Consider the following 16,151-nt stretch of genomic DNA (forward strand, 5'->3'; position numbering starts at 1 on the left):
ACCATTATCTGAGCAAAAATGTTTATATGTGCATTATACTGGTTTTTAATAAAGTAGTAAAATTCTTGAAATCGTGAGAAGACTTCGTTTTTGCCTTTTAACAAATAGAGCCATGTAGTGCGGAAATAATCATCAATAAAGGTAACAAAATATCGAAAATGATTTTATGAGGTAACGGGGGCAGGTCCCTAAACATCGGAATGTCTTAATTCAAAAGGTTTTTCAAACATGCTTGAAGATAATGAAAAAGGAAGCCGTGTGTGTTTGGAAAATTTACATACATCACAGTGGCTAGAATCCAAGTTAAAACAAAATAATTTGTTGAGAACATGGTCGGAGGGATGCCCTAATCTTCGATGCATAAGCATGTCTTGGGGGCTTTGGACACTAGACATTGCTGGGGAGGATCAGAAAGGCAATATATGCCATTTTCTAGGTGTCCCTTACCAATCGTCTTCCTGGAAATTCGATCCTGAAAAAACACTGAGGATGGTGAGAAAATAACATTACAATTTAAATCGCGAGTGATTTTACCAACAGGTAAAAGGTTAGATTTAAAATCTGGTAAGAATAAAATATTCGAAAGAGATGAATTAAATAAGTTTGAGGTGCCATAACCCTGAATTTTAACTTGATTTCCATTAGCATTGTCACATGCTGAGAATCTCTGCTCTGGTAAATTTTTTATAATTTTGCAGGATTCCAAGTCATGTGATCAGTAGCACCTGAGTCAATAATCCAGTCATGTTGATTAGATGCAGTATTATTTTTAAGTGACTGAAAATTAAATTGAACCGAACCTGACCCATCGAGTTGAGAGAATCCAAACCCGTGGGGTTACTGGACCAAGACTTGCAAGCCACAATCCTAATACTTTGAGAAGAGGCGGATGGGCTGAGGTAGATGGGCACGAGGGCCGAGCCCGGCCGAGCCTGAGAAAGGCGGGCCTGGATTAAAAGTGGGTAGGCCGGTCGGTGGGTGGATCGGGGAGGTGGAGCCCAGCTAGGGTCGAGTTTGGTCGGCCATATAACTTTCGTATGACGCCTGCACTACACCCCTTCGCCTAGGGTTTTCGTCCCTTTTCTCCCCAATTTTTTTGCCTCCTTTCTTCCACACTCCCGAGCCTTCCCACCCCATGCGGTGTCGCAGCGTCACAGCTCGATGGCGCCGACTCTCCTCCCCTACCGATCAGTCGCGGTGCCTGGAGTAGGCTCGATTGTCGGTGGTCTCTGGAATCTCGTTCATCGAGTTCCTTCTTGTTTCCTCACGCTGAATCGAGGCTATTATGGCTTCGATTGATGGCAGTTGAGGAGCGAGCAGGATCTGCGATCGTAAGCCCTCGTAGCTTGAATCCAGACCCCTCAGGTATGTGTAAATGAGATCTTGCTCCGCTCTCCTCTGTAGTTCTTCCAAATCATTTGATGGTGGGAGGTAGTTTTGTAACTCCTCCCACCTGGTTAGAATTTCTGTCGAATACTCGGTTGAGTTTTTGATCCCTTGAGCAATCTGGGACAGTTCTTGCTTTAATTTGAATATATGTGCGAAATTGTTTTGATGGCCGTAGAGGATCTTTATTTTTTTCCATATTGCTCTTGATGTCTCCATAAGGATACATAGCCGAGCTATTTTACTGTCCATTGCGTTAGTGAGCATGGACATGACCAAATGGTCAGATGATTGCCACTCTTCTAGTTTTTCTAATTCTTCTTCTGTTGGTGCTTCTGGAATTGCTGGTTTTGGCTTTTGTTTGTTGCCTGTGATGAATCCAATTTTTTTCTAGCACTGAGGGCGATAAAAATGGATTTTGACCACTTGAAATAGTTGTGATTGCCCTGCAGCATAATATTGGTGATTTTGGAGGTTTCATTGTGAGCCATTATTTTTGAGTGTTGAACTGTGATTTTTGTGGCTCAGTAGGTGATGACTGGCTAAACCAGCTCTGATACCATGTAGAAATTTGTATAGACTTGTATTGATAAACAGTAATGAGTATTTTACTTTTTTGAGTTTATTTTCAACTGATTGAAGAATTTATACTAATACTTGCATATGCCTAACGGCTACTTTCTGAGAAGGGAAAGGTAGAAGTGACATTTCCTGCTTTGCAGGAAAGGTTGCTCCCTTTCACCCTTGGTCAGTGATGAAAAGCCTGCATAAGCAATCCAGCTTGTGCAGTCTCTGAGATCATGCCTTCCATGTTTCATTCTGCTTTCTTTAACAGCGCCTGTATTACTATAAAATATAACTTAATATTTTTTATAAGTAACTGTTCGCAAAAGAAAGATAGAATTAACAAAATGAAACAATCAGTCACTCAACATGTATAACTCCAAAATTACACACAATACACAATTTATAGCTAGAAATTCAGCTCAGTGTTTCTTCTTCAGAGAACTCATGGATATATAGAAACTCAAGGCAGCAGTTGCTAAGTCCTAGTTCTTCAAAATTAAAACAAAAGTAGTGCCTAGGAATTGATCCTTCATGACAATCATTTTACTTGGATCTTTGCCGTACTATATAGCATATAACATGTACTATAATGGGGTTTCCTTTTTTTCTTTTTTCTTTTTCTTTTTTTAAGTAATGATAGATTAGCGGTGATGAGGATCAGTCTCTATTTCATGAGCCAGTTCCCTTGTAAGCTTGTCGGCACGATCATCATGTCCACCAGCAAAGGTATAAACTCTGAATGCAAACTGAAAAGCCCTCCAAAGCATCTTGGCATTAACTTTTTTAGATTCTGCTGCTTTTGCTTCTCTGCTCTCCTGATAAATCCAAAAGCATATTAAACCACTTTCCAAATGATCGTGCTATCTACTATTACAACAAATGATGAATTAACTACTTACCTTGAGTGCCAATTCCATACAGTTAGAGGAAACATCCACCATTGACTCCTTGATTTGCACAAGGATATGGAAGTCAAAGTCGATATTTTGACTTTGGAATTTCTTGGACTCCTCATCTTTGGTTCTCTCTAAGGTGTCTATTTCTCCTTTTATCTGTATGTTGTTCTTTTCCTTAGTGGATATAGTGAAGATAACCTTACATTGAGGCTTATGACAGTGAGAGTTAGAACTTACCTTATTGAAGTAACGTTCAGTCCTGTCAAGGAGTAGCCCCAAGGGAGTTTCTACCTTCCAATTTTGTAGTTCAGAAGTAATTCCATTCAACTTCGAGTATAACGCTGCTGCAGTCCTCAATGCTTCCAACTTCTTTTGAGGGAAACCTTCAAACCTCGCAAGCACCTGCGATATGTAAAATTGCTTTTCTGATCATGAAATTTGACATAATTACTTTCAAGAATAGTGAGCTGGATTGCCAATCTTTTCTTCTATATTAACCTGTGTTTCATCAGTTAAATGCTCAAGGATGGATTCAACATGTTGGTGAAACTTGATTAGCTCAGTCATGTCCTTGGTCTTGAAAGTACTAATGGTGGTCTTCAGCTCTGTGATTAACTTTGCATAGTTCTGAACGTCTTCTTCTATCTGTTGGAAGTATGCTGATCTGTGACACGAATAATGGAATTTGTTAGCTTTTGTAGTTCAAGATTTTTCCAGTTTCCTCGATATTAAGTTGATTTAAGTGGACCATAATCTGATGCTGTAATGCTTCAAAGACTACACCTCTTTGTCATCTCTGCTAGAGCATCAGCCATTCCTTGCTTTCCAGAAGCACTACTTGCAGCTGTATTCTTCCGTCCATTGGCTGATTTAATGTTTTGATTTCCTCCTTCCAACTTATTCTTGAGAACACGATACAAGTTGCCCATTTGGCTTGATCTTCTCAGTTTAGTCTGTGCTTTCTTGGGGCGTAAGGATCTTGCAGCACCAGGTGGTGGAGCAGCTCCATTTGCAAGTGGCATGGGTGGAGGTGGTGGCAACGGCATGGATCCTTTTGAAGACATCACAGGTGGTGGCGGTGGAGGTGGTGCTGCCCTTGCAATTCCTGATGTCTTAAGTGGTGGAGGTGGTGGCAGTGGCAGTGCAGCTGTTACCGCTCCTGATGTTATAGGTGGGGGTGGCGGTGGAGGCGGCAATGCCAATGGAACACCTACTGCTGCTGCTGCTGCCTGTGCTGATATATTATTAAGCTGTGACATAGGTGGTGATGGTGGTGGTGGTGGTGGAGGTTGTTGCGGAGATGGTAGTGGCAATGGAATACAAGCTGCTACTCTACTGGGCTGCAACATTAGTGGTGGTGGTGGAGGAGGAGGAGAAGGAGGACGAGTAGGCGGGGCTGCTACATTTGATTGCAGCATAGGTGGTGGTGGTGGTTCAGATAGAGGCAATGGTGCTACTACTTCTTTGGCTTGTAATGTGGGTGGTAATGGTGGGGGAGTAGGCGGTGGAGCTGGGATGAAATTTGGCGATAAAATAGGTGGTGGCATTGACAGCTCTCTGATTTCAGTGGTTGCAATCTCTGCTGACCCATTTTTCATACTGCGAACTGTTGAATCATAAAGAGTTTCAGCTTTTGCTACTTCAGAGTTGCTGCTTGCTTCCATTTCAAATATCAAGTCCTCATCTACGTTGGTTTGGTTCGACGATTTGTCCTCTGCTTCCATTTCTACCATTATATCTTCTTCCACATTGTTCTTCAGGTTCAAGGTGTTATTGTCTTGAACTCCGAAATTTGGGGGCATGTGGAATGAGAGGCGTTTTATATCAATTGGACTCAGTTTTCCCACAGCCTGAACTCTCAAAGATCGGAGAAGAGGGGATGAGCAAGAAATATTGGGAAATTCATCAGAACTGGGAGAACTCATATACTGTGGAAGAACAGATGTTGGTGTGACCGGAGAACTACAGAATGAGGGGCTATTGCTCTCTGAATAGGACCCCATTAAGATTTTGCCAAATGCGGTATCTGGTTGACCATCTTTATTCTGGTCATCTTCCTCATCCATCATATCATACTTTTCTTTTGCTATCTCGATTATGCAATTGAGTGTTGCCAGTGCCTTTTCAACTGCCAAGAGAAGGAAATCAAATAAACACCATTTAACTCAATCAAGAATCTCCAAAGTTATACAGTTTGCATTTCAATATTGGAAAGTTCAAGGAGACAGTTAAGGAAAAATACTCAAAACTTCTTCAAAACCTTTCTTTCTTAAGTATTTCTAGTCAACTTCTTTCCTTTGTTCAAGACCCAGAGAGATGTAAACAAGCAAAAGGAAAGAAAGATATTACTGACTACATCCTGGATAATTATATAATTGTACCAAGTTTTTCTGAATTGAATTTGTCATTATTGTGAAACATATCAAATGTCACTTTGTCCATCCAGTCTTGATTTTTTGTCCACGAATCTCCAATAATTCTCAGAGCCTCGCAAAAGTAGATCAAAACCTGTTTGAACATACATGTAGAAAATTAACTCAGAGCTTTTCTGGAAACATAATTCAATGTTTTCTTCAGTCCAGTTTATGAAGCAACAAAATGGTAAACCTTGTCGATACATGCTTCCTTAAGTTCTGACGATTGGCTTCTGGATATGATTTCAGGTTGAAACTTGTATAGATCCTTAATGGTTCTCGCCACTAGCTGCAAGAGTACAAATTAGTGGTTTCAGATTCAACATGTGGTGTGTATTTTTCTTTTTTTATTGTTTGTGAAGAGGAAGGTGGGTTATGCTACTTCATTTATACTTTCACTGCCATCACAAGGTGGCAGGTCAATGATGTCCCTGAAAGTAAAGATCTTCCTCCTAAATTCCATCATCAAGATAAAGTTGCCTGTGCATCGACGTGAACGTTCCATCTTTGGTCCTTTCACGTCCTTCTTCTGACTCTTGAATAGGTGAGCGCTTTTCACTATCTGCAGAAATATTTCTATTTTGTCAGTCTGAAAGAGCCAACACCATCTAACTTATCCATGAATTTTTATTTTTTAAAATGTCAAAGCATATGTATATATTGTACCACTTTCTGTTTCATGAAAATTCATCAAATTCAAGTTTACATAACCTCAAGAAATTACCATTTGAGAAAGTGCAAGCTTTTGTATTTCAGGATGCTACATAATTCAATTTCTGAGTTGGAACTTTCCATGTGTTCATAATCCTTGAAATGAGGAACTCTGCTTGGAATTTATTCTTTCATTAATTTGCTGTAATTGTTCTCAAAATATGATCAAAAGGGCTATTCTAGGCTTCTCAAAAGCTACATGTCAATTTCTTTTTTCTTTCATGTCTTGATTCATTGCTAACGTTATTTGACTTACGAGTGCAGGAAATTCAGGAGATCATGAAGAAAATGAAACAGAAAGAATTCTTAAAACGGTAAAAAATTGATAAGAACGGTTGGGGAGGACTACAAATAGCTGTATCAGAATCAGAAGAACAGAAATCTCATTTGGCAAGTTCACAGAAATGTCAAGATGTCGGAACACGATGAACATGAAGGTAACAGGATTCCTTACTTCTCTAAAATTCATAAAGTTATTGTATATTTGCGGATCAAAGCATATGTTCCGATGCTTTATGAGATACACATGGAGATGATAAGAGATTAAAAGGAAAAAGTCATACCTCAAATCTTGAAAGCTTGCGGTGAGCGAAAAGCAATGGCTTCAAACCGCAGAAACCACCAGTAGGCATAGCGTGGCAAGCTAACTAGAGAAGTCATATAAAGAAATGCAACAGCAATGATGGTGGTGGTGATTGACCATTAATTCTTTAAACAAAAAAAATGACAGAATTATTTATTTATATTTTTTGGTAAATTTTCTTTCTTTCTTTTTTTCTTTTTTTTTCTTTTGGTTCAATAATTTATTTTATGCTTTCTTGCAGGAAAACAGAAGAAACATTCAAAACGCAAAAAAGTTGTGTACAAGAACCATTAACGTGCCCTGCATTATCAATTCCAAGTTGAAAAAGAATGAAGAAAAGTTTTGTCTCTGGAACTCCTCTGACAGAGAGAGCCAAAGAGACAGAGAATATAGGTGCCCTTTTTATTGCAAGTCTTCCCTCCGCATAAGATGTGACCCACCTTGCTGCTATGTTTCGTATCTGTTAAAATTCTTTTTCTCTGTTTTTGTTTTAGTGTCTATGCTTTTAGGATGAAACCATTGTTTCTAACAGCTACCTACAGCAATTCCAACTGTACTTTTTTAGGGTTATTTTAGATTCTTGCCAACTAATGTTTCAAATATCTGTGTTGAGGTAGTTTTTATTTATCCTCTTTTCTAAATATGTCTTTTAACATTCATCTCATAATACAAACCAAACTATCCTTTTCTTTCTTGATCTATTCTAGAATTATTTGTTTATTTTGCCTAATTATATCATATTACAATTACAGGAATACAAGAAAAGTATTTCTTTTTTTTGTCTTTAGGAAATTGTTCAATCTTTTATTATTATTTAGTACTAGCAGTACTGCAGGCAAAAAGAGAAAGGTCAACTTCACCATTGATTCTATTGTGATATATTTTATCACATAGTGATGCTTAAAATAGGGTTTTTATTGATTGCCCTTTTTAAAGTCTAGAGTTATTGAGAAAAGAAAACTTTCTCAATGGATTTTCCTTTGAATTTGTCTGAATAAATTCTATTGTTTTCGTTATTTTAGTTTATTATTTTTAAAATGATGGATAACTAGAATTTGAATAAATGTATGAACTTATAAATCATAGCTGCAACGGTGATCATAGCGTTTTAATGATATTAATATTTTTAAAATGAAAATATTATACACTGGTGTTTTTTGATATTATAACAATGAATAATTCTTATTAAATAAACATTTTGATATAGTTATTGAAAATTAAAAAATTATCGACTACTCTCTAATAATTATGCAAAATATAGGTTGGCTTCATTATTTTTTTATCTTTTCCTCTTAAGTTTAATTTTCTTTCTACAAGGGGGTCAAGTAAGAATAAAGTATGTATTTGCATTATTGAACAGACATTCTCCCACAGAAATTAATATCTTTTAAACTTTAGTTTCAATAGAAGACAAGTTTATGGCAATCTGAAATTCTGATGGGTCAAATTTAGGAGGAAAATACAAATTTTAGTGAATTTTAGAATGTGATAGTTTACAATGAATTTTAATGATTTTATATATTTATTTAAAAAAAATATAAAATCTGAATCAAAAATTATAAAATTATAAAATTATAGAAATCTCTTAGAAATACTTTTAATATAAAATTAAACAAAAATCTTATAATTTGGTAAACAAAAATTGGTATCCTATTGCCAGTCTAGGCTTGATGGACCCTGTAAAACCTGCTCCTCGTGTAAACCACCTTTTTGTGTCTCTAAAAGAACATGTGACAGTAGGAGGACTAATAAGTGAAACTGGGTAAGATTTATTTATGCATATGTGTGCACTTTTTTTTCTGGATACTCCTGGATCACCGAGTCAATGTTCATATACCTGTACGTCACATTAATGCAATGCTTAATATGGTACTGATAGGTTTAATCTCATTGCAAGCTGCTTTTTTTTTTTTTTTACATTTGTTGTTTGTCATATAGAAATGGCGTTGATGGCAGCCACAATGGGCAAGGTGGCGTTGATGGCAGCCACAATGGGCAAGGTGGCGTTGGTGGCAATAGAGGAGCAGGTAGAGGTTCTACTGGTTGGAGCAGCAGTGGGGTGGAAATGGAGATACTGGGGGTGGTGATGGAATGGAGGAGTGGGAATGGAGTTGGCAATGGTCATGCAGTAACATGATTGTCGGAATTGCTAGCTCTATCTTTCGCTTGATCTGGGATTGCAGCCTACCTGAAATTAAGGACAAGCTTCTTGGTACAGTAGCTTTAGGCATAGTGCAGGGATTGTTGTCACCAGTACTTGAGAATTCGGTAAAGCAGATAATGCCTGCAATAGCTCCTGTAATTGTAATGACAATGATACTTTCAACTCTAGTAGCAGCATCAGTGCTGCTGCAGAAGCCATTGGTCTTGGCTATATTGTCTACAGCGGCTACTTTAATAGTGGACTTCTTTCTAAGGGTGGGAATACTGATGTATGCTAAAATATATATTTTGTATTTGCTATTTTTTATATGCCTGTTCCTTTTAGAACACAACTTCAGTGGCAATAGCTTCATACAGGCAGGACTGGTGTTGGCTAACATATATTTCCTGTATTTGATCTGCCTGTTCTGCCTGCATTATGACTGCAGTTGGCTTGTACTAGGACAGCATTACTAGGCCATAGACAAACACAGTCTTAGTCTATGGTATAAGCTTTCAATTCATCAATGTTCACAATCTCTTTCTTTTTGGGTTTCTCTCTACCGTCTCAGTTGCTGCAATCTGGACCAAATGAACTCAATATATACTGATATAGCAATTATTATATGGAACATAACTCAATTCAAACAATCATGAAATGTATACAACAGTAATGAACTTTTACTACAAGGTTTAGAGTTACATTCCAGCCAAAAACAGAAGCTAAAGTGAAGGTTTCTTTTATTTTCCTGACGTCTCTTCTGAATATATTCTATCTGCCCCCAATATTACATACAAAAGAATGAGGAGCTGAAAACTATACATTATGAACTTGTCATATAGATTTGTGACACTATATGAGCAATCATAGGGAATTAAGTCTCAATATAATGTAAATGGATAAATAAGGCATAATCTTTCCCCATCTGCCTCAAATGGCAAAAGAACAAAGTGAAAAACATCATGAACTGAGGATCTACGCATCCAAAATTCCATTTAGCTTTAGTCTTTCTTAAGCTGCCCTGATTTTAGTGGAACTTACCTTGTTTGTCTGTTGTGTATTGGAATGAGTTTTATTCTTGTCAAACTTAGTGGAGCCTTTGACTTCTTTACTCTCTAATGGGGTTTTCTTGGTTGCTGCAGGAGCAAAACCACCAGCTGCAGTTCTTTCTGCAATTCTTTTCTGGCGCTGGATCGATAATTCTTCCATCTTCTTCCGCATCTCTTCTTCCTGTTCACAAGCATGCCTTATAATATGTTGAAAAGATAATCAAAGGACAATTTGAATAAACGAATTAGGATTTATCACTACCTTCTCCAGCTTGCTCTTCTGAACTAAGGGCCTATTTGCTAGGGATGGCTTCCTACTCTTAGACACTGCGTCAATCTTGTTGTTCCGAGGGAATCCAGGCAAGACCTTGGGCCTGGCTTCTTTGCCTGGAACCCTTCTTCCTTTAGTTTCCTCTTTCTTGGCAATAGTGCTGTCACAATTTGGAGTAAGCTTCTTATCGGCACCATTACTAATTTCACCATTTGAGCTCCTTCTATCAGTTTCCATGAATAATATGTCAATTCCATGGTCTGTAGTCCAGGATTCCCTAGCAGATTCAAATCCAGAATCCCTTTCAAGCACCACACAAAGGTCATCTGGTTCATGGGAGCCCAGTGCTTCATAGCTGTCTTTTACAGTGCCATTTTCTGGCTTGGAAGGTAAAGTTAGATCTGCATCCATGCTTATGTCAGTTCTCCACTGGGATTCGTACAGATTATCAACTGCTGGTCCAGCATGTACCATGAAAGAATCATCAACAACTACATCTTTTCTACTTTTCTCGACATTTAAACTATCACCATTAAAGATTAGGTCCTCATTGGTTGAATTCTGGTTTTCTGGTTGCCCTGAGTGGTTGATGACAAACCAATCTTCTCCTCTTCCAGGCTTGATTATGGATGACTCAGTTGCTAGGATACCCCTGAGCCCGCTTCCAGTATCTTCCATTCTTTGTGGAATTACCAAATCCCCATCTGTGTAATCCCTTCTCTTCAGAGAAGATCTAAGATTCTCTGCATTTTCAATATCTTCCAGCCTATTTCTTTCCTCAAATCCTCCATTCCTCTCAGTCACAACAAAAGAATCACTAGCCATTTGTTGCTTTGGTACTTTCTCTGATTCCAAGTCCAGAGCAGCAATGTTTGTCAATGCAGTTCCATCTCCCGAGTCTCTAACAGTATAATGCTGATCCTGTGCATCTATTGGATGCGACCTTTCTACTTCATTAACATTTGACTCTTCATCTCTCATCAGAAGGTTCTGGAGAACATCCCAGTTCTCGCTTTTCTTTCCTCCCTCTACTGGATCATCTTGGGCAGTGACATCATTTGACCCATTGCTAATACCGTTGCTTTTATGTGAACCTCTTTTCTTATGATTACTCAAGTTTGACTTGTGCGATTTCTCCAATAATCCAACTGCATCATCTACCTGCTGTCTAAGAGAATCTTCATCAATGAAATCCTCCTCATCAGAAGATTCATCAGAGGCACCAGCTTTTTCTCCATTTCTTCTCTTAGAGGTAATATAGTTAATATTTCGGATAACAACTGTTTTAGAGGACTTCTTCCTATGCTTTTTCCTGTGTGAATCCTTAGAAGAATGCCCCTTGTTTTGCCGCATGTACAATTCCGAGTCACTATCTGCCTCAGAGTCGTCGGACTCAGTTTTTTCATCTTCTCCCGAATGTTCAAATCCCTTATTGTTCAGAGATTTCTCCTTTTTTGTTGGACCAGATTCTTTCAAACTTGGAGGCCACTGCATATTTGTCGCATAGTGAGGAGGAATAGGGAATGGATATCCTTGATATGGAGGAAGTTGTTGAATAGGGTTCTGGAAATTGTACATATAATGAGGCATCTGGTTTGGCCATGGCATTGCCACTTTCACTTTGGTATTATTTGACAGCATCTGATCTGGCATTGCTGAGTGATCATCTGCAGAATAATGCACTAGACATGAGAGAAGAGATATTTATAGGAAATGAGTATCAACAGATATCATTGGCTTTTGGAGAAGTAATATGAGAATTACGCCATTCTCAGACTTCATAATCTCAAAAGCCTAGTGGTTTCATCCACGGAGCACCTCAATCAGGTGGAAAAGGTGGGCATGGAATACATTACCCTTTTTGCTGTCAGAACTTGCATAACTTGTAGTTGAATCAGATCTTGATGCATCTAAGGTTCCATTTGACACAAGATCACCATCATTGTTAAGTACTATTCCTGATGTTCCCAAAAATGACAATTCTGATGGTGGACATGCCTCCATTGCTGCTAATTCCTCCATCCAAAGACCATCCCCTTGCTTTTTTTTACACAATTCCTTAAAGTTAGTGCATGCTTCTCTGCATATAAACAGTAGACGCTACTTGATTTCAGAACTATAGGATCAATATAAGAAGAACCCCTCTTACAGAGTATATTAATGCATTAACGCTCCCCTCTACTTGGAAATGTTATGGAACCTCTTCTAATAGAAAATTATAAGCACCTCTTCTAATAGAACAACCAAACCATTTGCAGAAGAAGTTGTATACAAATATTTTCTTGATAGTTAGAAGTTCTTCCAAATCATACCTTAACCGTGAAGCTCCAAATGCGTCGGCAAAGGAAATAAGATCATCTATATTATCAATTTCAAATCCAGCGACAAGGCCTCTGGCATAAGCCATAGCTTGCTCTTTGCGAAGCAATGTTTTCCGAGTTTCAAGAAGCCGTTGAAGTTGAATCCTGCCATCTCAAAACAAATGAGTGATTAGTGATAAAGATGGAAAGATATAGTATAATGTATAAACCAAGTTTAATCATTTAAAATAAAATGGAATACTTGGAATTTCCTTCTGGTGCAGCATCACCGCTTATGGCAACTTCCCCTTTTACCTGGAAGCAAAATGCCAAAAAATAATTTAATCACTAATCTGATTATCTAGCTAAGCCTGATAAAAAAATCTGTAAAAGCAATATACCTTAGAGGAATTGCTCAACCTCCTCATATTAGAATTGGAACCTAATCGGCTTCCTGAAAAGAAATTAATGAAAAATTAGCACACAAAGGAAAGTGACACACAAAGCACCACTTGTACTCAAAATTGGAACATTACAAAAATTCTAAGTTGGGCAGAAACCTTGCTTATAAAGATTTGTACCTTCCTCCCTCTGTGCAGTCACATTAGTATTTGACAATTCATTTGAACTCTCAATATGAAATATTTCCTTTTCTAGATTGACAAATCTCTCAAGTACTGCTGGTGTGCTGACAAAGCGCACAAATCTGTGCAAAAGAAGTGAGAATATCTTTCAAAAACAATTTTTTAAACTTTTGGGATGAAAGTTAATGCATCATTGCTGCTAATTCCCTTATAGCATTTATCTTCTTAGCCTGAACATGATTTCAAATAAGCTAATTAACTGCCAACAGGAAATTACAGTATCCGAGTATTTATTTAACATAACCAGAACCTAACCAGTGAATTAAATGGTTCTGTAGATCAACAAAAGATTTATGCCATAAAAAAATGACCATTTGCGAAATTACCCACCATGAAGTTAAACGAGAGAATTATGGTAGGAAAAGAAACTAAGATGGAGAAGTCACATCCCACTTGTAAATTGCAGTAAATTTGAGAATTTATAGCACAGTATATAGGACGTGGGATAGAACATGTTTCCAAACCAAAAGTTCCAAGTCCATTAATTAGATGAGAATCGAGAAACTACAAATAATCAGCAGTATTATTCAAATACATGGGAACAATATCATGCCCTTGCTCAATTGACTAATGTTTGAAAAATTCAAAACAAATCCATGATATTAAGTAACGATCCAAAATTAAATTTATGTGAGGAACAGATTATCAAATTATTCAAAAAGGAAAGGAAGCAGATAGCAGAATAGAGGAATGCTCGGAGAATAACCTCTCAAAAGTAGCTTTGGTGAACCAAGGAGCATAAGTAGTGGGTGGGCAGAGTTTGATGGAATAGCCACCTTTAGAAATCTGATCTTTAGCAAATTCAAGATGTGAAACAAAAGGTTCAAATAGCCCAGAAGCCAATTTCTCAGTCTTTCCTCCATAGAATAGAACAAGATCGCATCTTGACATGCAAAAAAGCAAGCAAAATTAGTCTTTTATCACTAGTAAAAAACACAAAAATGACAACTTTGAGGTAGTGAAAATACCTGGTTCGAGTTGGGGTGAGTTGAAACAGAGCATAGTCGAGTAGGGTTGATGTACCCATTGAAAGAAACAAAGAAAAAAGAGAGAGAGTGTCTCTGGGTGTGTCAAAAATTCATAATCTTGAATATAGAGAGTGAAAAAAGGAGGATTCTTTCTTGAAGTGCAATCTTGGTATTATATGAAATGAAATGAAACTGAGCAAGTGAAATAATAATAATAATAATAATAATAATAATGAGTAAAGTAATGTGTCCAATTAGCTGAAGCTGAACTGGACATGAAAATGCCAGAATATGAGTGAGAGAGAAGACAGCAGGAGATGATGAGGAAGATGAAGCTTTGCACATGCATTAAGTGATCTTTGGCTGACTTTGGACATATATGAGAAGAGGTCCACAGAATAAGAATGCAGATCAAGCTAGCCAACAGCATCTTTTTGTCACTAATAATTATTGTGTTATGGTTTTTGGAAAGAGGCATCTTACTCGAGGAAAATTGTTTGATTATAGATTTCAATAATTGAATTGAATCCTCTATTTTCTCTCTTAATTTTCTTTAAGAAATGTGCATGAAGTGGATTAATAAAGAAAATATGATATTTAATTTTAATATTAAAATATTGATTAAAATATATGGAGAATTTTGTCTTGTCTCCAAAAGACATTCAATGAATTTTTAGATTTTTGTTCATCTGTATCTGTCATGTTTGATTTCTATCTGAAAATCTTTATGTAATTCACATCTCAATTTTTCCTCTTGGAATGGGACATATATGGCAAAGAAAGAATATAAATATACTCATATTATATAGCTGAATTTCTTTATTCTTGATTGTTGTTGTTGTATTAAGAGAGGCTGTACCCTATGATTTGAGACAGTTTTATTATTTTATTTAAATTTAATGAAAAATTAATAAAAAAGTAACATAAAGTATATAATTTTAATATAATATTGAAAGAATATGAATGCTTTAATATGATTTTAGAAAGTAAAAGACTGAGTAATTTAATATAATAAATATCAACAACGTAATAGTGATTTATTTTAAGATTTTATTTTTTGAGCAATTATATTTGCTTATTAAAAAAAAATCTAAACTTAGTGTATATATCATATTTAATAGAAGAATAACATATATATACGAGTGCTTTATATTTTGAGATTGGATAATTGATGTATATTTTATTATTTAAAATTAATAAATATGTGTCAATTATTTATATATTTGACATATAAACGAGAATATATAAAAGTCTACACAAAAAATTTTCTAAATTTTTTATTAATAATTAAATATTATTTTATTAACCTATAGGATATTTTAATTTTAATAAGTTATAGATGTAATTTAAAAATAAATTAGTAAATTACATATAATAATTAATTATGAACTAATAAAATATAATATTTTTATTTGTATAATTTTTTATTTATTTTTATAATTTAAGTGGTATTATTTAATAATTATAAACTGTGTTTACAAAATTCTAATTTATAGATAATTAAATATTATATATAAATTTACTGACAGTATAAATTAATAAAATATATTAATAAATTAAGCAAAATTCAATGATAAAAAGATCTTCATATGAGATTTAGATTCCATGGTGGGAGCCCTAGACACACATTTGTGAAGGAAAACGACCTAATCTAATCATTTTCACAATTTGGCAATTCTAGAGAGAGAGAGAGAGAGAGAGAGAGATTAAGTGGCTAAAGGTGACATGATAGAGATACCTTTCTTTCTCCATTGCACGTGAAAATGCAAATAAAAACAGGCGGTATTACCATGGTTAATAATTAATCGGGATCATAACCAAAATTAAAAAGGATTAGCTTACTAATAATGCTACTGTGATTTATATTTTAAAAAAAGATAATCGTAGTTTATAGGCAAGAATTTTAATTAATTGAAGCTCCATTAAATGGGTTCAATTATGAATTGCAAGATTTTCCCACTTGCATTGTGAAGCCAGGCATGAGACAGCTATGAAAAGGCACCTTAGCTGGAAATAGAGACATGTGGGGTTAAGTTTAACCACTTTGTATACTCATACAATATAAAAATTACATCAATATTTCATAAAAGAAGCAGCCGAAGTCCTTGTTAATGCAATAACTTCCTTAAGTCCTAAATCTATTATTTCCAATAATAATAATAATAATAATCAAGATTTGTCGGACCACCATATCATCTTTATATATCAAACGAAAACCG

At 36.1% G+C, this 16,151-nt stretch overlaps 2 protein-coding genes across 5 annotated transcripts; both read right to left on the reverse strand.

The window, feature by feature from the left end:
- Window positions 1–2,298: 2,298 nt before the first annotated feature.
- Window positions 2,299–6,824, reverse strand: LOC8278542 (uncharacterized protein At4g04980). 2 transcript variants are annotated; one of them, XM_048373537.1, is made up of 9 exons: window positions 6,538–6,824; window positions 5,646–5,825; window positions 5,457–5,552; window positions 5,231–5,357; window positions 3,633–4,977; window positions 3,348–3,513; window positions 3,087–3,251; window positions 2,853–3,005; window positions 2,299–2,768 (listed from the first exon to the last, which is right to left on the reverse strand). In XM_048373537.1, the coding sequence occupies exons 1-9, from the start codon at window positions 6,604–6,606 to the stop codon at window positions 2,595–2,597; spliced, it is 2,475 nt and encodes an 824-aa protein (XP_048229494.1). In that variant the 5' UTR covers window positions 6,607–6,824; the 3' UTR covers window positions 2,299–2,594. The 2 variants fall into 2 exon arrangements, with proteins under 2 accessions (XP_048229494.1, XP_048229495.1); XM_048373538.1 differs by lacking the exon at window positions 6,538–6,824 and having other exon boundaries at window positions 5,657–5,818.
- A 2,513-nt stretch (window positions 6,825–9,337) lies between these two features.
- Window positions 9,338–14,354, reverse strand: LOC8278540 (COP1-interacting protein 7). 3 transcript variants are annotated; one of them, XM_015719139.3, is made up of 9 exons: window positions 13,933–14,354; window positions 13,671–13,847; window positions 12,881–13,026; window positions 12,722–12,774; window positions 12,583–12,635; window positions 12,333–12,485; window positions 11,877–12,100; window positions 10,012–11,687; window positions 9,338–9,930 (listed from the first exon to the last, which is right to left on the reverse strand). In XM_015719139.3, exons 1-9 carry the CDS (start codon window positions 13,989–13,991, stop codon window positions 9,712–9,714), a joined length of 2,760 nt encoding a protein of 919 aa, XP_015574625.1. In that variant the 5' UTR covers window positions 13,992–14,354; the 3' UTR covers window positions 9,338–9,711. The 3 variants fall into 3 exon arrangements, with proteins under 3 accessions (XP_015574625.1, XP_015574626.1, XP_048230315.1); XM_015719140.3 differs by having other exon boundaries at window positions 12,902–13,026; window positions 13,933–14,353; XM_048374358.1 differs by lacking the exon at window positions 12,881–13,026 and having other exon boundaries at window positions 13,933–14,352.
- Window positions 14,355–16,151: the final 1,797 nt, after the last annotated feature.

Source organism: Ricinus communis, chromosome 5 (assembly GCF_019578655.1).
Source record: "Ricinus communis isolate WT05 ecotype wild-type chromosome 5, ASM1957865v1, whole genome shotgun sequence".
Classification (NCBI taxonomy): Eukaryota; Viridiplantae; Streptophyta; class Magnoliopsida; order Malpighiales; family Euphorbiaceae; genus Ricinus; species Ricinus communis.

Coding starts and splice junctions, on each gene's coding strand:
- LOC8278542 (XM_048373537.1), bottom strand. CDS start 6,606: ATGCCTACTGGTGGTTTCTGCGGTTTGAAGCCATTGCTTTTCGCTCAC. Junction 5,358..5,456: donor AGGAAGCATGTATCGACAAG/GTTTACCATTTT, acceptor ATGTTCAAACAG/GTTTTGATCTACTTTTGCGA. Junction 3,514..3,632: donor CTAGCAGAGATGACAAAGAG/GTGTAGTCTTTG, acceptor TTCGTGTCACAG/ATCAGCATACTTCCAACAGA.
- LOC8278540 (XM_015719139.3), bottom strand. CDS start 13,991: ATGGGTACATCAACCCTACTCGACTATGCTCTGTTTCAACTCACCCCA. Junction 12,486..12,582: donor GCACCAGAAGGAAATTCCAA/GTATTCCATTTT, acceptor TTGAGATGGCAG/GATTCAACTTCAACGGCTTC. Junction 12,101..12,332: donor TTTGGAGCTTCACGGTTAAG/GTATGATTTGGA, acceptor GTTTATATGCAG/AGAAGCATGCACTAACTTTA.